General features: G+C 33.7%; 1 protein-coding gene across 2 annotated transcripts; it reads right to left on the bottom strand.

Moving 5' to 3' along the window:
* Positions 1-1,435: 1,435 nt before the first annotated feature.
* On the bottom strand, positions 1,436-27,330 carry LOC123709567 (lissencephaly-1 homolog). Of its 2 annotated transcripts, none has more exons than XM_045660976.1 (10): positions 27,175-27,330; positions 25,740-25,876; positions 10,301-10,454; positions 6,174-6,320; positions 4,900-5,056; positions 4,427-4,604; positions 3,541-3,676; positions 3,173-3,328; positions 2,718-2,913; positions 1,436-1,837 (listed from the first exon to the last, which is right to left on the bottom strand). In XM_045660976.1, exons 2-10 carry the CDS (start codon positions 25,775-25,777, stop codon positions 1,764-1,766), a joined length of 1,236 nt encoding a protein of 411 aa, XP_045516932.1. In that variant the 5' UTR covers positions 25,778-25,876; positions 27,175-27,330; the 3' UTR covers positions 1,436-1,763. The 2 variants fall into 2 exon arrangements, with proteins under 2 accessions (XP_045516932.1, XP_045516933.1); XM_045660977.1 differs by having other exon boundaries at positions 27,189-27,330.
* Positions 27,331-27,724: the final 394 nt, after the last annotated feature.

Raw genomic sequence — 27,724 nt, 5'->3', positions numbered from 1 at the left:
TTCACGTACAAAACTCCAAAATATCCCATGCTGGCATATTTTATTTTAGAAAAGTTTGATTTAACATTAGCATAACAACTCGAACACCTATTGCTTAAATCTAAGACACAACAAATTACACAACATGAGTATCTATCATAACAATGCACCCAACACAGTCCAATAAACTACCTCATTTATAATCTCCTTGAACATTATGACTCTACAATAAGCAATTAACCATGCAAGTACAATGCTATGCCACTATGGCCCGTCCATGACAACTGATTTTACAGTAAAGATAAAGTTTCTATTAATTTGGGCATGGGACAGTTGTACATGAGATACTGTATTGCCACTCAGACATAAGAGCTACTTGTCTATCAATTTTAAGCAGTCGCTAAAGTGTATTGACTTTTAAAAAACGATGTCATGGACAGTTTGGCAACACTCTCTAGGCATATCCAGTAAACATGAATATTCATTAAATAATCATTTTACTCCTATTCGATGCTCAACATTTAGCACTGCAAAGCTAATATTACGACCTACACTACCCCTATTCTAGAAATACAGCCAACCAAATTCCACAATTTCAATAAATAACTAAAATTTTCAAACAGGCATCAATAATCTTTGAATCTAGCTACCTCAAGCGGGATAGAAAAAATATTAGTATTATATCACACACTTCAGTTTACGTAACTTGTATGATATCCAAAACTTAAAATTAACGCTACAGTAAACTTAGATTGCATAAAAAATCACTTACTCGCAATTTATGTGCTACAAATTAATTTTGTTTGAGACATTTAATAAAATATTTATTGAACATGTAAATAAATAAAAAAATTAAATATACACTCTAACTTATAGTTAAAGTTTTGAGTTGACAAAACTTAAAATAAGTTCTATTCAATTTACCGTCGATACAAACCGAACTTAAATCGATCACGTCTCTGACTTTGCAGGGTAACTACCCTCAATTCGCTAACCTTTACCATTGCATAACTTTTGAACACGAGGAAAAGTAACAAGAGAGCAACCATCCCGTTTCCTGTTTGCCGTTCACGTATTCAATAGTAAAGTTTTGCGAGGATTCCATATGAGAAAAATCTTGATCATTAATGTTGTTGGCACTTGCTAACAAACATAATGAGATCGTTTAAGAGACGAATATATGTACAAGAAATGAGTGTGATTAGGGAACAAATCCAATGATTGTCATGAATTCAACTAACAAATTAAGGTACAGGTTTAAGAGCGGACAAAAATTAACTATACCAAATAAAGTTATATCTAAACATTCTAAAAATAACTAAAAAACAGAATGAAATAACACAGTTTGGTTCCTCACATCGTTTCGGTGACTACGTCAGATGTTAATCCAAAAAGTGATAACCGTCAATATTTAAATAAAATACACTTTTAAAATTGGATAAGAAAAACATAAAAAATTTCAAATAATTTATAATTTAGACAACAGATGGCGCTAACATTAATATTAGCTTTCACACTGTAATGTAAGCGAGAAGTTAAAATATAAATGAGACTATGTTTGAATCTAAAAAAACTGTACTTTATTTAAAATCGCGAGTTAAATAATCGTAAAAACAGCCGACTTGAATGGAATGTGTTGTTATCGGTAATTTATAGACGTATCACCATTATGGAGGAATGAATATCAAATTTTTATTCACGTTTATCGATATTGATTGCAGATTTCGTAAATGTGAAATTAATGATATCATCGGTGAGTTTAAGTTACTATAATGGCAAAGCTATTAACGACACTCCCAAACTTTGACCGTCTGATCAACGCTGCCCGATATGACGTATGGCAAGTTTTTGTGGAAATCTGAAAGAAAATTTTAATTATTAAAAAAAAATTATAGACAAAAATGAGCCAACACTGATTGTGACCGAAAGCAGTTTGTTTAATTATACATTTCTTGATACAGTGTAAACGCCACGTAACGTCGTTCGATTTAACGACGAACTCCCTAAAGCGTTGAAATCAATTAACTTTGGTAGGTTCTACTTGTGTTCCATACAATAATACACTCTACACAGCATTAAAACTGCGCAGCTTGTGTACGTTTTTTCTCGCTTTATTATCCTACCCCGCAATAAACTCGACCGTCGGCATCATGCATACGAACTTTGTAAAAAATTCGTTCTTTTGTTAAGAAATGGGATTGCTTGCACGTGTAGACTGTTGTTGACCGTGACTAATAAGTAGGAGTCATGGATTATCTGTAAGTTTTTCTTCTCTCCATTACCGTTAATTCTGTATAACACCATAAAAGCACAGTCGCTTTATTGTCGTTAAATTGAGTTTACACTGTATTTTAATCTAGTAGTTAGTTACCATTTGATGTTTAAAATAATATTTAAATATGAAATTTCTAACATATTTCTTATTTCTATATTCTTTTCATTAGGTAAAACTTTAAATAAATAAACAAATTATATTAAATCAAAAAATTGTTTTTCTTCCTTTTAACAATCACTGCTGTTAATCCTCTAAACGTCGAATTATGTAATTTATAAACTTGAGTATATTTCTCCTATATAAATTATATAAAAAATAACACAGTTTACCCTATCGAAGACATCGTTTTATAAAGTTATGTTCTTATATGGAAGAAAAGTAACATTAAAGACCAGCTAAGCAAAGTAATTTCGACATTTGAGGGAGTTAGATGTAAAATAAAGTAAAAATAATGTAAGCATACCAAGGCTGGTGGCAAAGTGTTGGTGCGCGTACAAAGTCTTGAGGCAGCGTGTGTGAGCCACGTCCCATACACGGAGGGTCTTATCATCAGACGCTGTCAGAAGGTAGCGGCCTCCAGGATGCCATACAGCACCTCGCACCCAGTTGTCGTGCCCTACGAGAGTCGCGAGGCATACGCCGGTGCTGACGTCCCATATCTGAAGGCGACAAATAGTTTAATATATTACGATTGCAATATTACTTTAATGCATGTATGATTTATTAGTTGACAAAAATACTAGTTGGTCGTGGTTATCATCAGTTAGAATATGTGCCAATAGTTAAAATAAAACAAGTCTAAAAAATGCATAAATATGCTAGGAAATTTGCAAATGTTGAACCGGAGGCAATGGATGGATGTTCTTTTTAGTTGCTTAGCTGTTATTTATTATCTAACTCAATGATTCTAAAACAAACCTTAACAGACTTATCCCTGGAGCCACTAGCGAGGAAGGGTCCGACGTGGTTAGCACGTCGGTTGTCACCACCGGCCGCTTCGTTGACGGAGGCTGCGGCGCTTTCAGGCGCCCATGAGACGCACTCTACTACGTGTTCGTGCTCACGTAGCTCCATCTGTAAAATTTCATAATCAAATATTTTTATTTAACAAGCTAACATTTCGATAATTAAATAATTTTATTTAATAAGCTAACAATTTTCCATAACCTGAACTTGTACATGATACAGTACGTGATATAGTATAACATGTTTGAGACCACGGAACTACACTAACAGTCCATTCCTAGTCTTGAAAATGAATTTATATATATGTTGTTGAAAATTACCTTGCACTCATTAGTATCAGCGTTCCAGATGCGCACAGTCTGATCGTTGGAGCAAGATGCGAGAAGGCTTCCATCAGCTGACACACGCACCATACGAACCCATTCACGGTGACCCTTGTACGTCTTAACACAGTAGCTGGAATTTATTATATAGAATAACTTTTAACATGTCCATAACATTTTTAAGATAAATAAACTAAAAGCTAAAATTAGCTATAAATATTTATACTAGTCAAGACAGTAAGGTTTTATTGAAGTCAACCATGTTTACAGTTTCAGTTTTAGTACAAAACTAGTACCAAGTATAAGGATTATTTAATAAACTTTACAACATAATGGGCCTCGGAAAAAATTATAAATTAACAACATTTTTACGCAAAAATTGTATAGCTATTACAAGTAAATATATAGTATTGTCTTTTGTTAACACAGCTTTTACCCATTTAAAGAAAACACTTTTACCGGCGTAGTCACACGGTGACTGAAGACAAAAGGTGTTGATTGTCAAAAAGTATCACAGCTGTAGAGAAAGTCATTATCTGTATTTATTTCCCCAAAATTGATATCAACTAACAGTCAGAAAAATTTAAAATTATGTAAAATAATTATAAGTTTATAATAATACATAGCTTCAATCCGGTAAAAAGTGTTTTAAAAGTAAATATATTTAAATAAAAATACGCAATAGCAAATAGATAAGTAAGACAGTTTTCACTCCATACCATACTTTAAGTAGCCATAACGATTCTAATAGTTTAGTATAGTTTTCTAAAATATAGTCCGTCTTATAAACATATCCATTAAAATTATATTTCAAAATTATTAACAAAGAATGTGCTACAAAACGAAACAAGTCCCGTTTTGCTATGTATTTAATATTACATACCCTGTAGCAACCTCCCATGCCTTGATGGTCTTATCTCGGCTGGCCGAGTAGACAATATCACCGCTGGGCGAAAAGGACACAGATGATACATTGTGATCGTGACCGTGCATTGTCTTCACACATTCAAATGTCTGATTGAAGTCCCACAGCTTAATCGACATGTCTGCACTGCATGATACTGGAATAATTTAGGAAATAAATAAAATGTGTTTTTTAAAGCAATCCGTGAGGCGATGAAACAAACATTTCATCGGTTTTTGCTGAACTTTTTAAAAGGCTCGATGCGAGACTTTTAAACAAGGTTCCTTTGGGAGACTTTCTTTTGTATAGAAAAAATTATGACTTGAATATTTAAATATTTCTTTTCAAAATCGTCACAACATTTTTGTACCACTTTCTTTATAACAACTGTTCCATACACTACACTAAAATTTATAAATAACTCTCAATTATTTTAGAACAGTTGAATTTACCTAACAACTTTCCAGAATGGTCGAAAGCGATATCTTGAACAGAGTCAGTGTGACCCTTCAGGGTTCGTTCGAAGTCGCCGTTCTCGAAATCCCACACCTTGATGGTGGCGTCTTCGCTCGATGACACTAATAAACTGAACACTGGGTGAAATATTACCTGAAAAATTAAAAACATATTTAGGCTTAACGAAATTATTTACGCGCACATATTTTGAACACTGAATTAAATAATATCTTACGGTAGACTTCTCAGTGAGAAATAGGATAAAAATACAATTATTATATTTTTTTAAATATTATATGATAATACATTTTCATCATACACTATTTTATATTTAATAAAGTTGGTTGCCGAATTTAAAAAAAAATAGAAAACTAGGCGTTAGAAGACAATGAATTTAGATTAACAATGAACAGAAGCTACATTAACCAGTTTAATGTAAATACTATTTTTTATAGACATAACCGTATCAAAATATCCAAACACAATTAGTATGTAAGCAAAAACATCAAGATGCCAACTCTTAAAAGTAATCATTTTGGCTTCCAGTATGGAATGTTAGTATATAACTCGGGTCTATTTTTAGGACAACGCAGGTGGCAATGCCAGTTATTCTTAGCAATTCCTTGCATTCATTTTAACTGTGAGTTGGATGTCCTGTTGGAATATTGTAGTATAAAGAATTCTACAATTTTTACCTGACCGCTTAGTTGCGTATAATGTCATCAATCAATCGGACCAAATAGGGTGCGTTTATTCATACACAGGCGTGTCTTCTTACTGTTAAAATTATGTACAAGTGCGTGACACTCATCGAACACAAATATGTGTCTTCGCTTATGAAGTTCACTCTAAGAAAAATAAAGGTAGGAAACAAAAACAAAAAGGGAGAAGTTTCCTTCCACTGAATGTAAATACTAGTCCTATATTCTACCATTTTCTCTTCACGATAAATACGTTCATACTATTTTTTATAATTAACAACAACTGACAACTTGAGCACTTTGTAGACACGTTTGGAACCAAAAATGAAAGCCAAAATATTTGAAAGCGTACATAACGCTTTACAAATGTTTAAAAGCACTGTAGAAAATCTAACGCTGTTACGCTGTTTTAAGTACGTATTTCCTTAAAATACTTCATCAGAATATTTGCGTTGTCTATTACTTTTACTAAATGCGTTCTTTTGTCAAACCGTAAAAGTAAATAGCAACTTGACAAACATTAATTTAATTCGAACAATTTAGATGTTTACGCAAAGGGCTATTTTTACCTTCGTAATAGTAGCACGATGACCGGTAAGGCTGAACTTCTCTGGCGGACGAGGTATCCACTCAGTGGGCGTGCGCTTAGCACGCGTAGGTGCACCCTCTATAAACTCCTTCTGCGCCTCGGACAGCTTTGATTCTAGTTCCATCACCTGTAATTCACAACCAAAATATATGTATCTGAAATGTTAAGAGTTGTTCCATTTTCACGCATATTATATGTAAATAAAAGGAAAATAAATAGCTTCTTTGTATGGTGTAAGACTTAGACATAGGCTGTCGCTGACTTTTTTAGGCATTAATTAGAGCTTTACAACTTTCTAGAAGGCGACGTTCGTTTTTTCTGACTTTACAAATCCGACTTCTACGAAAGTGTTTTCCTTTGTCGGTTAAATACACAGCCTATATATGACTCACTTATGTCGTGGCTTTCTATTGGTAAAATAATGAAAATCGGTTCGGTGGTTCTAAGGTACAACTTCACAACCTTTGCCTCTTCACAATATTAGTATAGATTTATTTTAAGTTAAAACCAGGTTCGACATACCAATTATATAGATGTTACATACCAAATTTTTCACTACTTTTACTGGGAAAAGATTGGATTAGCAACTGCCTTGCTTCATAACTTTTACTTAGCAGACGGATTAAAGTAACTACTCTTAACTTTCATATAATGAGTGTCGAAAGTAAATATGCAATATGTTTATAAATTACATGTGTCATGATAAAAAGTCAGTAGGTTAATTATATCCACCAGATGCATTAGCTAAAGATTATAACTGTCAATATAACCGACGCATGCGCTAGCGCGGTTTTTCTGGTCCTAAAGAATATGAAGATGCCATGCCATCCAAACATGTTTATTTTTTTTTTATGTAATAGGAGGCAAACGGGCAGAAGGCTCACCTGATGTTAAGTGATACCGCCGCCCATGGACACTCACATTGCCAGAAGGCTCGCAAGTGCGTTGCCGGCCAACGTTGTTCAAGAATTGGTGAGCTCTTTTCTTGAAGGACCCTAAGTCGAATTAGTTTGGAAATACTTCAGTGGCCCGTAGTGAAGTACCGTCTCGCCTTGCTGAGCAAGCCAAGCTTTTTGGAGGCTAATTTAGCCTTCCCTTCCAAATGACCGCGAAACTGAACGTCATTCGATATGATGACATGGAATCAGTATTACGTATAACCTCATAAACAGCTCAACTTATTTGTTACCACGTTTAAAATTTTATTTTAAAATTTATATTAAAAAAAACTAAAGATTAGCTCCCACGCTCATTAGGTGAATCAATTTTTCACACGAAAAACCGAGTTTGAGATCAAAGTCACTTAGCGGTTTAAATGCAATACATTTATTACAGTGGATTTCATTTATTACGATTGGTTGTAACGACTTCTTGGCTATAACGACGTTAAATCTAAGTCCCTGGAAAAGCATGATTTAGTCAAAATCATTTATTCAAACAGGTAATAAAATGTAGACGTATGAACGTCAAAAATGAAATACATATTAAATGATTCTAATTTTATATTTACAGCCAGTTCTCAAATCAAGGTCGTAGAACGGAGGAGAAGAACTGGCAATAAACTCTCCCCCACTCTTTAATCGCCAAGATTTTTGTTTTACATAATGTTTGTTAGGAGCTGTAAACATTACACCACATTCCACAAGAATTCTTAAGTAATTAATATTTAAATAATAATAATAAAATAAATTAAAAACGAAAGATTCAGCAGGAGGCACGGTGAAATAGGAGCACGCAATTATATTCTCGTGGGAACAACACGAAAATATATAGTCGAAATAACTAACGTTTTTCTCTATAATAAAAAAATCTGCCGATTAAAAACGATTTTTGTCCATTCCATTTTTTAAATGTTCCTTGTATTGTAAAATGCAGTACAAAATTCATGTGGCTATAGCGACTGACTGCAACGCCGAGTTCGAATGTAGCGACTGATTTTAATGAATCATTTGTAAAAAATCCTAGAAATCCCAAGCAGATCTTGCGACGGAGTCGCTAAGTAGGTAGAGGTGAGTCTTTACGTCTCGTAGTTACATTTTTGTGTCGGTTTCAAAGTGATATTCTGAGTTACTTTTTACATGTACCAGTGAATAACTATGTGTGCAAATGTTTTCAATAATGAATTAATATAAACACCTATACGAGGATTTATCTCAACTACTGCGTGTAACGACTTCCGGATATAACCACGAAATTAGAATGGTCCATTCATCGTCGTTATACCCGAAATCCACTGTTTATGAATACTTCTGGTGTTAATAGCTGAAAACAACAGTATTTTAATTAAAAACGAAAAACTTTGGTAGAAAATGAGATCATCAATATATATACAAAATGAAATTAATTGGTGTCTGGAGAGTTCTGACATTTATGCATCTTTGTACATGATTGCCTAAATTATAGTTATTTTTATATGTTTGTCTGCACATCACGGAGTTATTAAAATATATCTATGTTAGATATGTACAAGAAACAGTCCACTACTGTAAAAAATGCAGACGAAAGTCAACTACAAAACATAATGTTAAAATATATTTTTTTAAAAACATCCATGCTCTACAAACTTATTACTAAGATAATTTTTATTCGTACGTGTAAAATGTACGTGTTAATTATATATGCTGTATTTTAATGATATTCCATAAGTGCATTCCTTACGGAACTCATAAGTGCAGACCACTGCAAAGTCGAGACAGGCCGCTAGTGTTTTACAAAAGCCTGATAGCGACCTAGAAACGTCGTCGCAGCGATCAATAGCCATTCCCTAGGCTAAGCTCGGATCGCATGCCAAGCTACTTGCATTTTACAACACAAGCAACATTTTAAAAATGGAACATTATATACGTTTTGTGCGGGGTAGCTTTTTTATATTTGAGTAGAAAATTAAAAGGACAAAAATCGTACATTAATATTGATGACTACGGTTTTAATCAGCAGATTTTTTATTATAGCGGAAAACAAGACAGGACCTCAGGGGTGAAAGACACTTGCTTATTGTAATACATACTTAAAATAAATTCATCTTTCACAATGTTTTTTTATTAGACAGCGAGGCTGGTGAAAAAGAAACTCAAAACAAAAATGGTGACAATCTACTATTGTTTGTTCTATACCTTGTAATCAATAAGATGCGTCTACAAGCATTTCAAGGCTGAACGAGGGTCGCAAACGCATTATTTTGATATACGAAGCCATTTCCGCACACCCTCACCCCTTATATGTAACATGTGCTTCAAAGTACCCTTGTCTACTTATTAGAAGAATGGGATGGGCGCATTTAACACAAAATGAGAAATAATGACTAACTTTTTATATTCTACATGATGTACTTATGAGCTTTTCACACTGTATGGAGGCGACGAAGTTTTCTCTGCCTTGCTACTGGATGTAATTTATTCTACAGATAATATTCTACTATGAAGGTTATAATGTAAGCATTTCTATTCCAATCATGCGCCTTTACTTCTAACCAATACCCTTGATAGGATATAGTCAATTTGAACTTTTCTAAAGCGAACAATATATACCCGTTTTTGACTTCTACACATATAACATTGCAACCGTTATAAGGTTCAAAACCTATTTTAAAGTTCCAATATGAACCGTTGCCTAATTAACAAATAAACGTTATTTTTAAGAGGAAAACGTTGTGAAACCAACGTAGGCGCAACCTTGACCTCATTACGCAGCACCGTATTTCAGAACTACGTAAATGATCTAAATTAATAAGAATAGATTTACATTTCAGGATAACAAATAGTACTATAGTATAGTACGACTTTTTATTAACTGTTACAAAATGATTGTACAATATTAAATACGGCCTATCTACCTAATAATTCATTGTTTATATAACAGGTATTACTACTAAAACTTTAAATTGAAATCGATTCTGTTTCAACTAATTTATGACCTAAAACTGTACATGGATTAAATGTATTATAATCCCACTATTATAAGAACGAATTTTCTTACATATCGAACGTTTCTGTCATACAAAACTAAACAATAGGTTAATAGAAAAACACGCTCTCTCCACTTTTCATTATGTACAATTAAGTATTAAAGTTGGTATGGTGTGATCTATAATTTTCTTCAAAAACCTACCTTTTTCTGTAGCCTGATAACAGATGTCCACTTCTTCTCGAGGAGACCACCAAATTTGCGATCCATTTCGCCTGTCATATCAGCTTCCTTCTTGAACGCTTCCAGCGCGTCCGTGTATCCATTGCTGCCTAAGTAGTCGGCGATAGCTTTGTTTCTGAAAATAAATAAATCACATATTTAATCTGTTGGAATTTTGAACTGATTCATTTCATTTTGTGTCAGTAAAATGTCTTCGTCAATAAATATAACTTTTTAACGTGGTGACATTGTAATCGCAAATACGCGATACGGTCGTCTTTCTGTTCGACCAACTAAAATCAAACGACACGTTATTGCTTGTTTCGTTCTCATTGCATTTATCAAAAGTAATAAAGTATAAAACCATAATTTTAAAAGACGAATACGCCTTTAAAACAATAAAAGTAACTACGAAAACACACAGGTGAAATTAACGTAATAAACATTTCGATATTGTCGTAACAACAAGGAATTTTAAACGATTGTACGACCTTTACTATGTATAGTAGTTTTCCTAAAAAGATAACTCCTTTGTCCTTCCATTGCTATATCCGCTTATACGGACTAGATGCCTTTAGAAGGAAATGAGGAAATAGAGGTTTAATGTCTGTGAAGTCAAATTATGTGTATGATCATCAATTACCTATTTTTAATCCAACTATTACACGGAAACGCATTAGTTAAGATATGAAGTTAAAATTCGTTACTAATTTGGTACATTTATGAAATGTCAGATAAAATTGGTAATTTTCATCATAATTTAGAACAGTATTGGCGTCTGCAGTAAAGGCAACAGAAATCATTTCTCTTAGCTGAGAATTAACGTAAAACAAAAGCTAGACGAATACAGACATCAGCGAATTAAACGCGTTTATTGGAATATATACACAACCTTAAAATAACTTACAACGCCAAATCACTGTATTATCAAAATAAACAATTCCGCATACGGAAACTTAGAAATACTATCAATAATAAATTAAATAAGCTTAGGTTGATGTCATCGTCCATTTTGTCAATGTCACATAACGCACCTGTACAGCTTCAGCGGTTCGCAGCTGCCGACAAATTGTTTCTACTAACCTTTAACATTATTTGTATTCAATAAAAAAACTACCAAACTGAAATAAACTTACGCACTTACAATACACATAAATTTAGATCATTAATAATTTTGTACCAACGCCTTCAACATACTTGATGATATGGTAACATTCATTTGAATTTCGGATATTGAACATAGTATGAAGTTCTTTGATTTTGAAAACAATATTTTAAAATAATTTAGATCTTAACAAAAGTTAGGACATTGTTCGATATAAATAATAAAATTAATCATGTAGGTACATCAATCGCATATCCAGTGTTATGTGTAAATGTGTTATTATATGAAGGCGAATACACACGCGTGAAAGACGATACTGAATCTTAAAAATATGTGGATATATTGTGTACTCACCTCCTTCCAGATTATGTTCTCGTTAGTGAGAAAACGTATATATCATCCGAAAAATGATGAAAACTCACTATAGTATTAATTGATTTTGGCGCCATCTATGACTCCTAATCATAGACAGCGCGCTTCTACAAGCCGACAAAAGATTTTGTGCAATAACATATTTTTATTGCTTAACATACCTACAAGCTATTCGTTGTGTAAAACAAAAACTTGGCGATTAAAAACAGTGGCGTAGAGTTTATTGCCAGTTCTTCTCTTCCGTTCTACGCCCTTGATTTGAGAACTGGCACTAAATATAAAATTAGAAGCATTTTATATAGATTCCTATTTTTGACGTTCATAAGTATACATAGTGTTACCTACATGAATAAATGATTTTGAATTAACCAAATTCCTTTTCTGATGACTCAGTGCTCAGCCGAAAGTTAATTATTAAGTGATGTGGGAAATTATTTAATGAGTCTAACAACAATTACTTCATATATTAGATACTAAATCTTTCCTTAAAATTGTACACGCGAAGTACAAACTTTCTAATAGTAAGGAAAAGCTTGATTGGAGTTATTCCATATGAATTATGTATAAGTTTTGAGTGAGGTCTTAGAATTCAAAGTAATTACACTAATTATAATTAAATTGCTAACGTTTATTTATTATAGTCGTATCGATAAACGCCTAGTATCTTATTTATTTTAAACGTTTTTAATGCTCATGAGTTTTTTTATGTAATTAAGGAATATGGAATAAATACAGTATCATCAGTCTAATTACAGTCTCAAAGCACTGAGCTGTTTCTTTCATTTTATACTTGTAGCAGTGAATTTGTTTTCTCGTATTTTTTTTAATTCATCTCTGATACATTTTTTATTAACATCAGTGTTGAAGGGTGTTTACCTGACAAACATATCGCACGAGATGGGGTGCTCAGCGAGTGGACTCTTCAGAAAATTAATGTTGATTTTAACAAACATATCTTTAGTGGGATTACTACTACTTTGTTTGATAGATTGATACTAATTTGTATGGAAATATAATCTTAATTAATAACAGCTGTATCACCATTTAATTTAAAATGATTTTTTCTGGGTTTGAAACCCAGGTCTCATTAAACAACGAGCCACGAAAGTTATATACTAATGATTTAACAGTTATAAAACCAATGACAGAATGTTAATTTCTCGGCTATTTTAAGTTTGCTATGTCTAGTGAAACTAAATCGATTGTGAAGACAATCAGATGCGCGGGAGTCCCTATTGTTCGCGTGGGAGTTATAAAGTTACTTTATTTTCTGCGAGTGAAATTTTAAAAAACGAATCTATATCAGTTATGGAAAGTTTTAGAATTATTTCATTATGTAACCAATACCTGAAGACTAATGTAACTTAATTCGATTGAATCGTGATATGTCTGTTTTGTTTCAGACATTTACTTATGGGACCTCACCCACTTAGAGCCTAATTGGGCTTTATAAGCAAAATACTTGGCGATAGAAGCGAGTAGCATCATTTCGAGCTCCTTTTACGCCTTTGATTTGAGAACTGGCAGTTCATGTTACGTTACTAAGCGTACAAAGGTTATCTTTTAATTAAATATTTTATTTTAACCTAATCGCTACTTTATACAGTCGCCAATCAGAACCACCAACTATCCATTAACAAAATCTTTTTTAATGTAGTGTAGTAATCATTTTAATATAACGGCCCTTATATGGGGTTGCACTCAAGTTCATTGGCTCGAGGGTTCAAGGACCTTTGTGAATTTAAGGTGATCAACCTTCAATCGAAAAGCTTATCTAACATTCCAGTGTGGACTGGGTGGAATATAAAAGAAAATAAATCAGTGGCGCTACAACCTTTTTTTAGGTATGGGCCTCAGATTTCTGTATCTGTATCACGATCATTCTACTTCAACTAGCTTAATAAGCCGTTCAATAAACAGCCTAGCCCTATAACTAAACAGCGCCGTTTAACTAGCGGCCTGAAACATATTCAGCCGTAGCGTTTGCTCACGATATTTTCCTTCACTGTTCAAGCTAAAATTAAATGAGCACATAGAAAGAAAGTCCATTGGTGCACAGCCGGGGATCGAACCTACAAACTCAAGGATGAAAGCAGGCGGAAGCCACTAGGCCAACACTGCTGTGGTGGGATCTAACACTGCTAAACGTATCACCACGATTAAAAGAACACTTAGATGTTTATGATCTTAGATACAATTTAGATTATTACCCCCATTAGACAATTGTTTCAAATACATAATACATCACTTATAAAATATCAACAGTGAGTTCAACGTACGAACATGATTATCTCCTAGCCAGTGTCACGTTACATAAGAAACATACAAACCGCAGTCATGCCAAAGATATTCTTTAAGTATTGTGTAAGAAATAAATCTGTCTATTCTTAGCTTCGTTTCCACTTGCATATCTGGTCTGATAATACCACTACAGTGAAAATCTATTATAACGACGTCGAAGGGACTACTCATATTTGGTCATAAAAACCGATAGTCGTAACAGCCGATGACGTTGTAATAAAGTACCTAATACTTTTACTCACCGGGACCTTTGATTTTGATCATACCAGTATGTTGTTCTAAGCGATGACGCCGTAAACGGTGTGGACTGTATTATTTCCTAATTTTTCCCTAAGTTTATTCGCATGGCTGCCGTCATTTCTATACGATTTATATATCAAAAAGCTTTTAAATTTATTCTTATGTTACATAATGTTATGAATTTGGAAACCGTCTTAATCTAGAGTAACAAAATACCCAAAAATCATGCTATCATATCCATTATAAAATAATGGTCATGATGTATGATAACTGAAAAGTTTTATAATTTTACTTTAAATTCTAATAACGTTTTAACCAAACATTTCTAAATAAATTTGAGACATTAACTCAAATAATATAAGTTGGTAAAGCTTACGCAATATGTAGCAAAACTTATGTTTAAAGTTTTTGCAAATGTATTTACACAGCGAAAGTGGTTTTGTATGAACTCACCTGGGAGTAACTTTCACGAACTATTTCTACGCATGAAATGGCAAAGGGTCTATCTCACGTTGTGTAAACGAATTTTTAACTATTAAATGTGTGCTTGAATGTATTGCCATATTTTTTTTTCCAAAGTTTGTAAACCTATTTTTCATCGCATCATAAAAATGCATCTCTTTTAAATATTATTTTATATTATGTGGCCATAGGTCAGAGTATGATAAGTCATACTGAGAAACAATGTACTTATCGTTATCTGATCTATGGCCACAGATATAGAAAACACAGGACGTTAACAACCCTTAGCGCTACATCCTTTTTAAGCCTACCTACGATTTTTGTATATGTTTCGGAATCTTTTATTTTTTTTCTAATAGGCAAGTAGGATCAGACTTTTATGACTGACACACGCCGTCGATGTTTAGAGTCTATGGCTGTTTCACTTCATCGTACGAGCGAGTATTAAATGCGCACATAGACCTCAGTGATAAGAGGCGCACGCTGAAGCTACTGGGCCAACAATGCTCACAATAGGACGTTTTGGTACAGATAATAATTAGTCATCGGAAATGTATACTTGAACTATATATATATATTATTTTCGTATAATCATATTTGAATAAAACTGTTTCACATATATCTATTACTATTTATTTATATTTTTATTACTTAACCTAACCATTACGAAGAGATTCGTTATGTTATATATATTATTACTACTGACATTACCAAAAAACATGAATTAATTAAACTCAATGGCAAACACATCTTACAACCAAAACAATTACTCGACTATAAACATTAAAATAAATACAGAGTGTCCCGGTTTTTTATATATCTAGAAAATTCAGGGAATAATTTGTTTGTTATGACGCTAATCATTAAACGCCACTACATTTTTTTATTGGCAAGCAAACCGAGCAGTGTTGGCCTATTGGCTTCAGCGTGCGACTCTTATCCCTGAGGTAATAGGTTTGATCCCCGGCTGTGCACCAATGGATTTTATTTCTATGTGAGCATTTAACATTAGCTCGAACGGTGAAGGAAAACATCGTGAGGAAACCAGCTTGCTTTAGACCCAAAGAAAAGTCAGGCACAGACGGCTGATCACCTACTTACCTATTCGATTAACAAATGATCATGAAACAAATACAGAAATCTGACGTTCAGACCGAAAAAGGTTGTAGCGCCATTATTTTTTTATTTTTTTTAACTGCAAACCTAAGGACAAGCAAGCGTCTTCCCTTGGAATTGAGAATCACTTAGCCCACTAGGCTTACACTACAACAATGAGGCTAAGTGACGTAAATCAATAACATTTTAAATACTATTGGAACAATGTCATCACTTCACCCTGTAGCTACTTGTTAACTGAACGAACATGATGCAAATCAGAGTAAGCGCAACATTTGCAATTACTATTCAACTCGTATAAAGTAAACAATGTTTAATGGTCGAGTTTCTACATCTTAGGGAGCTATTCAAACAATTTGGTGAAAGGAATTCTAATTCGAGGCTGGAATATATATTGTTTATACCAGGAAACAAACAGATAATTTAATAGAAACAACAAAACAAATACAATATAAAATTAGTATTCAAAAGTTTCACGGAAAAAGAATCATGGAAAGCCAAGAAGACAATACAATATAGAAAATCACAAATAAGACGACAATAATACCAATAAATTAACAATGAGAATATTCTTGTTGATATCAGAGAGAAGGATCAGTAACAACATTCGTTTGTTTTTTTATGTTACAATGGGACTTAGACAAAATTATCTGCAGACGTGACCAGCTAATACATATATATAACATTGTATGGGAATGACAATAACTCACGCTTGTCACGTATCTCTATACAAATTCGACTGGGGTTAGAAAATATATTTTTGTTTGTTTCTCTATATTATTTTCTAGGCGGTTATAAACCTTCCGTAGTGTATTTGATAAATTACGTTATCTGTGTAGTATTATATTTAGATTATGCATTTTAGGATACATTAACACTTGGCTTGCAAAGTTCTAACCCCATGCGTTAAACTAGTTACGAAAAACATACAATGATACGTCGATCACCTGTCGTAAGGTACTTAAAGAAACCTAAACACACTGCCCATAATAGAGCACGTCTCGCGTCATCAAAACAAAGGAATTAAATGGAACAAGCTGTAATTAGTCTCATCGCAATGAAGAGCACGTAAGAATTTACATATTTACACTCGATGACATAGTAGTTTCCGAAAAGTTACGTCATGACTATGTTGCCTATTAAACTTTATATGCGTTAAGCCCAATTCTCATTTACATTGAAATGTCAGGCATTGTTTTTAAATAACTATTCGTACATAATATTTCAGCCTTGACTTGTTTAAGCTATTGCGGAATATGCTAAATTACCTGCATCATGAGCACACCCCACCATCGCATCAGGGATTTGGTTTAAGGTACTGTTTTGAAATATCTTACGTTTACTAGAGAACAACAAATGTAAACCTAATACTGTTTTATTTGTTTATTTATATCATTACTTTATAATGGATGTTAGACATGGCTATAAGGATCAAAAGGACTGCAAAATTTTATTAAATCTGCTACTGAAAGAAATTGCTATTTTGATAGCTGCAAACGTAAATAATTCAATAGCCATCCTTACATCTGTATTTCTATTTGTGTGATCGGCCGCTATGCTTTTCATTATCAGTAGGTAGGTAGGTAGGTAGGTGGACTCAATTTCCGCACTTAGACACGTAGTCGGTCCGTTGTGCGTAGAAGCCCTGGCTAATTTAGCCAGCCCAACTCCTTCCAGAAGCACAGAAGTCTCCCGGGCACTTCACAGGCTTCGCGGAGCGACCTCACTGTTCCGAGGATTTTTGTACGTTGATTAGCCACAGCCTCGCATTCCAGGACTACGTGGGTGACTGATTCCTCTGCGCTGAAACAGCCTCTGCACAAGGGGCTGTCTGTTGCGCCTAGGACGAAAAGATGTTTGTTAAGGAGACAATGGCCCGTGATTGTCCCTATGATTGTTTTGAGATTGGTTCTGTTCAGGTTTAGAAGTCGCTTAGTAAGTTGCGGGTTCACAGCCGGCAGAGCCATTTTGGACTGTTTGCAATCTACACTTCGCGACCATCGTTGATTCTGGAGTACAGTGGATCTCTGGCGAATCCAGGTTCGAACCAGCGAGAAGGGCAAGGGGAGGAGCGGATGCGGGCCAGCAGGTATCATACCAGAGCCTCTTCTCGCAAGCTCGTCGGCTGCATCGTTGCCGAGAGAGCCACTGTGTCCCTTAATCCACTGTAAGGTAACTCTATTTGTTAGAGCTATTGCCTCCAGTGCTTCGTGACACTCCAGTATTAATTTGCTGTTTGTGTTTTCGTTACCGAGCGCCATCAGCACGGATGCACTGTCCGATATGAGCTTAATGTAAAAGTCATTGACTCCCATCCGCTGTACGGCTCTGGCTGCTTCGGTTAGAGCGACACATTCACATTGGAAGATTGTGCTTTGTGTGCCCAGAGGTAGGTGTATGTTGATGTTGAGATCAAAGGAGAAAATACCAGCGCCTGAGCCACACCCTGTTTTTGAACCATCAGTGTATATACGTAGCTCATTCAGGGGCGACTGATCTTGCTCCTCTTCTCTCGGTTGTATAAGATATTTCTTGTTGAATATTAATTGATTAGTGATTCTGTCACATGGCGCAGTCACTGTTGAGAATCACTGTGTGTGAACTGTAGTGGTTTTTTCCCCATAGGTCCAATACCATAAGCCTGATGGCCGCTAGTGCCGCCTCCTGCTGTATGTGTAGGTCTAGAGGTAAGATTTGCAGGGCTATCTCCATTGCTGCGGTCGAAGTTGTTCTCATACAACCGCTAGCAGCGGACAAGGCAAGCCTTTGGAAGCGTCCCAGTTTCGTGATCGCCATTTGAAGTTCAGATCTTGGCCACCAAACCAGGGCTCCATAGGCTAGCATTGGCCTGATTATGGCAGTGTATAGCCATAATGTTATTTTAGGCGATAAGCCCCATTTCACGCCTAGCATCTTTTTGCATTGATAGAAGGCGATCGTTGCTTTGCTCAGTTTGTGTTCTAGGTGTTTGTTCCAGAGCAGTTTACTGTCCAGAATCACACCCAAGTACTTTATTTCATTTTTGAGTTTGAGTTGTGTGTTGAAGAGTTTTGGAAGCCTGTGTGGTCCCAGAACCCTCCGGTTTGTGAAGAGTATTAACTCTGTTTTTGATGGGTTGACAGATAGCTCGTGCTTGTTGCACCATCTCTCAATTACTTTGAAAGCCCTTCCCATGAGATCGCATAGGGTACTTTCAAAGCTTCCCGATATCAAGATAGCTATGTCGTCCGCATAACCCACTGTGTAGAGGTTGCCAGCGTTGAGTTCTGTGATGAGCTCGTTAACTACGAGGTTCCACAGTAGCGGCGATAAGACACCACCTTGCGGACAGCCTCTGCTGACAATGCCCCGTGTCGTGGAATTAACAGTGAACTGTATAGCTCGTTGTTTTAGCATGTTGTTTATCCACCCTATCAGGGTTGATGATACTCCACATGCAACGAGTGCTCTGGTAATGCTCGTGAAGTTTGTTTTGTCAAAAGCGCCTTCGATGTCAATAAATGCACCAAGGGTTGACTGTTTTAACTTCAGGGAGTCGCCAATGCGAGACACAACGTTGTGGAGTGATGAATCCGTTGACTTGCCTGGGCTGTAGGCATGTTGATTTGGGTGCAGGAATTTGGATAGCGATACCTGGCTATATATATATATATATATATATTTCATTATCAGTTCATATTATTTCAATAAAAATTCGGATATATTTATCGACCGCTTAACCTATCTGAAATGTGTGTTACGTTTGTTTATAGTAGTGTATGCATTGCTTCAAGGTTTGTTTAGATAAGCATTATTCGAATATTGCGTAATTGTTGTTTATTTTAACACGCATCTTTCATTCATGCAGGTTATTCGAGTGAAAAATTATACCGATTACATATCACAACTACAGAGGGTGGATATAAAGGGTACTTTCACCCTATTTTCTACTACCACCAAACATTAAAGAACTCTAGCCATCATTGATATAGTCCGTAGTAGGATGCTAACATCCTCGTAATTCAGTTGCATTAATTTGTTAGATATGAAACAATAAAGACTGCGTCAAACACTTTTTTTATGTATGGGGGCAAACGGGCTAGAGGCTCATCTGATGTTAAATTAATCCGCCGCCCAAAGATACTCCATTGCCTAAGGCCTCGCAAGTGCATTGCCGGAAAACATCTTGGTTCTACACGTTTCCCCGGAAATATACAAAATGTTTCGATTCGAAGGTTGTATAATGAATAATGTATAAACTTAATATAATAACTGTTGTCAACTCGCCTAAAAATAAACCAGATTTATACATTTTTCATAGCATTTATGACGCAATTATGAATGGCAGAGTTGAAACTTTTGTCCTCCCATTGCAGGGAAGAGGGGAAGCCTCCCACGCGTATCGATCGAGCTTAGGCGCCGGCTTTCTACGTCAAAACTGAGCTGCGTCATTGCGATTACCTTTAGAAGTTATTCCTCAAACAGCTTCTACAAGGACATTGCTACGATTTTCTTTAGGTTTAGGTAAGACAGAAAATATAAACCGAATGGTGAACGAACACAGCGTGATATATCGGATATTCAAAAATGTTAAATCATTATAATATATACTTAAAACATTAGAAACAATTGTTAATAAGATAAGAAAATTTTCCGAGAATATCTTACTATATATATATTATTAAAATAGTTCTGCATTTATGAGGAGAGAAACACGTACAAAACCCCTTTTGTGTGTTGTGTTGAATAAATGTTTAAAAAAACGAATAAGGTCAACGTTTTCATGTGAAAAATCATTGAACTTTTACCCTGATAAGTTTGAATGGCTTTTATTGATGTCATTTCCAACGAAACAGGAAACGATTAAAAAAATCTTCCGCAAATGCTATATTATAACGTCCTCAAGACGCAAGCTCCATTAACACAGGCTACATAATATGCACTTATTTGGTTTTGCATGGAAAGAACTTCCCAGGCAAATAAACCACAATTTCTGCTATCTCAATCAACAATTGAATATATACTCTATAGTATAGAAGACCTAAAATTTGTCGGTACCAAGGAGTTTTTTTAATCATAGGATCCCTACATAGTAGTCTATCAGACACGCGATCAGGTAGTTCTGTGGCCGAGAAACTAGGCAGCAGGGGAGTGTCAAATTTCCACTTTCCTCGGCGTCTCCCGACGGGACAGGGCGACAACTACTCCGGAAATATCCTCAGGATATTTATGGGTAAGTTGGAGCTCTAGCTCGAATAATATTGGGAACTGTATAACATTGTAAGAAAATTCATATAAATTTTCATCATCAGGCATCACTAGAGGATAATATGCAAGTTCACATCCCAATCTATGCATCATATAAAACGATGAATGCGATATTGCAACTTGTAAGACGGACAACGCATTATGAATGTTGATAGAAGAATATATATGTAATATGCAGAGTACACAGCATGCGGCAGAATATCTAGCCTTCCACGACCGGTGTCTACATTCCACGCGATCTTGCAAACCGGCGAACAACGGGTCTTGGACCTTAAAATTACAAGTTCAGTTTCTTGATGATGGGAATGTTTTCTCGCTTATCTGTCTAATGCACATCTAACATGTTATGAGAACTGAAACAAAATCTGAACATAGATTGTAACAGCATATAAGTGAAAATAATGTTTTTAATATTTAACTAGGCTCTAAACGTCACATCTTAGGTTTACAGAGCATATGATACAAATTAAATTAATAAAAAAAATTGTTATAGATCTAAGAATTATAGGTTAAAAAAGTTTAGTCATTTTAGAGTTTGATTTATCAGTTAGACCGATCCGAATGTCATACATACATAGTCACGGAATAGTTTGCATATCTATATAAATTGCAGTTTTAACATTAACGTTATATTAATCATGTTCCTTTATTTAGTTTTTTGGTTCATCGAAAAAAGGCTCGAATACGAGATTATATAGAAAATAAAATGAAGAAAATTCCTATGTTAAATCCTTTTAACACTATTTGTTTGCAAACCAGAAAAACTGTATACTTAAAACAAACCCAAAATAAGTTATTAAACATTGTAATTGAACACAAATAGCTCCTGATTATTTCGTGCAATGCAGAAGCACTTCCAAAAAAAATTATTATACAATATCCAAGTTTCGAATTGCGAAAATTTATACGAAATAACACCATCGCCGACCTCCAACGAGTCATAAATTTTATGAGCCAAATATTAGACATAAGGTAACCGCTTTCTACCATATCTAATACAAAGTTGCATAAGAAAGATTACGATCATGATCGATTATGGTAATACTGTGACGAAATGTTTCTCTAGTCAATTCATTTTATGTCTCATTCAATTTTATAGTCTCTAGAACTCTTGGCCAACAGACCAAACAATTTGACAGGCTAAGTAACTTAGTCTGTATTTACACCTAACATGAACAGAGCCCATGACAAAGTCTAGTATCAAAGAGTTGCATTGCATATTATGCTAAAGGACTGTTGCAAAAGTTAGATAAGTTTATGAAAAATTAAGCGGTTGATCACAAATCTGACAATAAAATTTTATTAAGTGGCGTGGCAAAAAGTACAGTCACAATTTATTATAACGAAATCGTATTTTGTCGAAAAGCGATAGTCGTAACAGCCGATGTCGTTGTTATTAATTACCTAATACTTTTACCCGCTTAACTTGTATGTAGTTCTAAACGATGTCGTAAACGGTTTTGACTGTAATACTAATGACTAGTAACAAAAATGAGCTTTAAGCTCGCCTCAGTGTTTTTGCTTGCTGTTGTAATTAATACGTATTATGATACGTTTAAAAATAGTGTATTCCGGAAATAGGATAATTTCAACGTTTATGGAACAGAAATAGCAAAGCAGATATCAAGAGCCTAGGTTCATAATTAAATCTAGATCGATATATGATTACACGTAACATGCGAAAAAGTTTATTTAACCAGATACAGTTTTGACTGACCTATGAGCATTTCTACAATACCGAATTCAAAGATTAATCATCGGCTCAGTCGCTGGACAATGTCAGGTATCGAGAATTAATAGTTTTTTTACTTTCACTGCTCCACTTATAGCCTCAATAACAAAGCTGTATAAGAGTTACAGATGTTTTGAAACGGAATTTGTCTTTAATCCGGTCTGACAAGTGTTGCAAAGCTGTCAAAGCTCATAAGATGAAATCATCTCACAAATAAACAAACTAATGTATGACGCAATGTATGTTACGACATAAAAAACTTATTGCGAACGAAATACAAAGAATTCGCGTAAAATTGATTCGGTAGAGATTTTGGATAATGAAACATTACAGAAAAAAATGTATGGTGTCAACGATCGTCTATAAAGATGGGCATTACATAAAGTATGTTTTTTTTACAAATATTGAAATTGAAATGAGTTCAGTTATCAATATAAAAATTGCAAGTAGTGTTTTAAACAATTAAACGAGTGACACTCTAGACGTGGCCTCGATCCCTAACACAATGTATTTGAATGGAACGCGGAATGATATTCTTACAATTGAAATTATCGACCGGAGAAATGCGGATGAGCTGGTCAATATAAAAGTTTCGATCGTGGGAAAATTTATAAATATTAAAAAGTATCAAGACATATAGAGACGGGTAAAGTCCATCAACTCTTGCAGCTTATAAAAATGCATTTGTAAAACCTTTATCTTATAGAATTTGTCGTCGATGTTATATCATCAAACAGTTTAAGATAACTCTAGCTACATACACTTTAGCTTAGAAATATAAACTTGTTCGTGCTTTCTTAGATATATTCCCTAATCCTAATTCGTTTAATTCCGATTTAATCTTTAAAGCCTGTGTTTCCCTTTCACTTTGGCCCGACGAATACATAGATATCGAAGTACGTCAGGTCACGATGCGGTTAAGAACATGAATTAAGATAACAGTTATAGAAAATATCGCAAAATAAAGTAATTAAAAGTTCAATGTGTGCTTGGATCGTCAATAATAGTCAATATAATGTTTATTTAGCATGTACATTTAGCGAGACTGGCGTTTAAGTAATTTAGAAGATATGAATATCGATATCAGTTCGTTTAAGGCCGAATCAGCTTATGCGACCTTGATCTATATATCAAATCAGTGTAGTAGATAAGGATTTGTGTTGTAAAGAAAGCTGTTTCATATTGTTTCGTTTTGTTCTGCGGGGTCAATGGCACAAAATTATAACACTGTTACTTTCAAAGGTTAGGTGACGTGTGAAGCGATAGCAAGCGCAAACCTTCATTTTTTTGTACAACGAAAAAGTAAATTTTTATTTCTTGCTCCACTATTTTTATATAAGTTCTCTCTTTCATGTGTATTAGTTTATACAGGTGTTGTTTGGAATGAGGTAACACATACATGTGACCAACAATTTACTTTTATGACTTAGATTAATACAGAGCCTATTCTACTATTTTGTCTATTATCCGCAAATTCAACTTAAACAATTGTGTAAGTTTTAAAATTCCTTATTTAGAGACCTTGGACAAGGATAAAGCGTGTTTTTGTCATAATGTTAAGCAGACGAGGTCGCGTGGATCAGCTAATTTACTTTTTACAAAAAACAACTATTTACTTATATAAAAAATATAAACACATATGTAAATTATCCCAAAAACAAATTATTATATAATGCAGATATTATTATATCCTCTGATTCTGCGAGTTTAATTTGTATGTTTCAATAAACACTAATAAAACACTAGACACGCGGAAGGAAATCAATCGTTAAAATACGGTTACACATACCTAACTGGATTTGTTGAGCAATTAAAGATGTGAAATTAAGACAACTGCTTACCATTACATAAGTTAAGCTATAAAGTATATGTTTGTTGCTTAAAATTATATGAATCACATTCAAGGGGTTAAGTGTGTAGTAAAACTATCAAAAGTACATAAAGCCTACCAAAACTGATCTGGATTCAGGTTTTTTTTTATAATTTTTAAATGTCTACACATCATTGCATTAAGCTGTACAATTAAACAATTCTGTTCACAAGAACAGTTATGAATATTTTATTACATTATTGCTAAATCTTGATATAATATACAGTATGTTTCCAAATGGCAACAAAAAGCATTTTAATGTAACATTGAGCAAACAAGATTACTGGGGCAGTGGACTTCCTATATTTCAATTTAAAGGGACATAATACAACACTTAAATATTAAACAGAATCAGTGGGTCAGCCTTGAATGCCTTAAATGGCAATATAAAGCTTTTAGTTATTTAAAACCAAAGCATTTATATCTGTTCAATATAACATACAAATTTTGCTAGTATTGCAACTGTGAGCTTTTCCTACTTTTAGGGTTAGAACATATTTAAAGTGATATGAGTGCTGTTGATTAATGCCATGCATTATTTATTATTTTTATTAATTCAATTTGTGATAGCTTATGTTAGATTTGCAGCTGAAATTTTTAATACAAGCTCTTCCAAATTCAACGATGACTAAGTATACCACAGCCAAATAGTGTTTACTAAAATATGAGCCTTCTGATTTTTTTACTTTATTAAAATAGCACAACAGAAATGATACCCTTTTTTTTTAATTTACTAAACTAATATTTTTTTTAATCCTAACACACTTTTCATGACCTATTTTACATTTTGTTTGTAAATATCCCCCAATTTCATATTATTTTCTATACTTCCAGAATATAACTTAATATTATAAATAGTAATAGAGTAATGAATCTTATATATACTATTAAACTTTTTGATTAATTTTAATAAGGTTTTCTTTCACTGCACAATTAGTTAGCTATTATAAATAAGTGTAATAATATATAAACTTACAGCTCTTCTCGTTGTCGTTGTGACAACACCATTTTCATTGTGGTTGGGTGATGCTCGATACTTGGGCCTTAGGTTTTCTGCACTTGAGTTGTAAATTCAGGCAGGCGATGGTGTTAAAACCGTTGCCATTATCACACCTAGGAGCAGAACAAGAGGTTAAAATAAAAAAGTTAATAGTGAATAAAACTTAATCTATCAAAATTTAAAAAAAAATAGAACTCTATACACTATAACTTTTTAATGGTTAGATGGTTAGATACTATTAATGTAACTTATCTAAAAAGAAGGACTACAATTTGTTTTTTAGATATGAATTTGCTATTTTATACACACCTTTTAATAAGTGAAATGTTAGATTTGTAATAATTTGAGATAATAAAGTAAGTCTAACCTAATCAACTGCAGTAACTAGAAAATGTCTATGACATTAATGATATATAGTTTAACCAAAATTACTTATATTACACTTTATATATCAATTTCATTTGCTACCTCTGCCACTTTTTTGGCTTCATCTAATAAGAAATTTTAAGAAACTATGGCTTCTATGTCAAGGATAAATCTATTGTCAATATAGTAGCTTAATTATACAATCAGCTGGTCATTAACCTTAAGATAAGTCTAATTGGCAAACACCATTTGTAATAAGAGAATTAAGAATGCATATTTATAACTACTTCAATAAACAAAATTAATAGCAAATAGAAAACCACTTAATAGCTTTTAATTTATTATATTGTAATCTAAACCAACCTTAATTACATAAATAGGTAGTTATTCAGGCCTTGAAAATCTTTGCTAACTTTTTAAACCAATGAATATAAAAAGATATACAGAATATTTTAAACAAGGTGTGTTTTTTGTGCCACGATTTAATCACAACAAGAAGTATTATTCTTCGACTATTTATCGTCTTTTTCACTGGCTTAGTAAGAATAAGTATTCCTGTGGCTAAAGGTATAACGTAATTTTTTACTCACAGGAAAAGCATACACTACATGAAAAATTACTGTGCCTGCAGTTGATTATTTTGGTTCTAAATAAGATAATGGACATATGTATTTATGTTGTTAATAATGATCATATACTTTATTCTATCTTCAAACAAATTCTCAAATTATAAGGTGAAAATAAGAAGAATATTAAATGTTTTTATTGTGACTCACAAATCACAATTTACGTCAAAAGATATGGTTCTGTCAAGTTGCCACATCAACGAAATAAGTTCATAATAGATGAAAATACATATTTAAATATAATAAAAGAAAACAAATATTTCTAACTAAGTAATATTCTTCCTTAAAGACGTTACTGATATAAAATACTCGTTTAAAATACGAAATAGTCGAACGGCCATATTGCTTGAACGGTAACCGTAGCAATAGAAAAGACCTAAAATGTAATCTCTTGCACAACAACTTATCACTATACTTACAAAAAGATACAAACACTTAAGCTCGCACTGAATTTAATTATTTATCACCCACTTTATTTCACTTCACACTGGGACTCAAGGCAGAAACCGTTTTCGATGGAATCAGCAATGGATCACCGATTGAAATTCTACTCGAGTCTCAAATGACAAACTGAAAATTCACTGTTGAAAATGACAGCTGGAGTAAAACCATAAACTACGCGTCAAGTATCACAAATGTATCAATTGTCATTATTTTCATATCAAGTGATCATTTGTCAATATCAAAACAGATAATACTAATACACCACAGTTAACTGTAAACTCAGTTCTAAAATACTAATATAATTATAAAAGTTCGGAAGATTATGTAGAGAAAATCAATTTAAATTGTAGCCTAAATAATATGTTTTACGAGTCAATTACAATAATATTGAGTGTATCTAACAAACTCATAAGTTCAAATTTATTTTTAATTTGTACTAACACTATTTTTTTGGGATCAAGAAAAATCTACATTTTAAAGGAATAGAGAAAAGAGGAACAAATGAACAAAAAACAGTGAACGACG

Source organism: Pieris brassicae, chromosome 5, assembly GCF_905147105.1.
Source record: "Pieris brassicae chromosome 5, ilPieBrab1.1, whole genome shotgun sequence".
NCBI classification, from domain to species: domain Eukaryota; kingdom Metazoa; phylum Arthropoda; class Insecta; order Lepidoptera; family Pieridae; genus Pieris; species Pieris brassicae.
Note: the sequence above shows the minus strand (reverse complement) of the source record. Positions and strands in the feature narration are given on the sequence as shown.

Excerpts from the sequence above, each read along its gene's own strand:
- LOC123709567 (XM_045660976.1), bottom strand. The coding sequence starts at position 25,777 with ATGAAAATGGTGTTGTCACAACGACAACGAGAAGAGCT. Across the intron at positions 5,057-6,173 it reads ATCGTGCTACTATTACGAAG|GTAATATTTCACCCAGTGTT; the intron begins GTAAAAATAGCC and ends TTAATTTTTCAG. Across the intron at positions 1,838-2,717 it reads ACACTTTGCCACCAGCCTTG|ATTTCCACAAAAACTTGCCA; the intron begins GTATGCTTACAT and ends ATTTTCTTTCAG.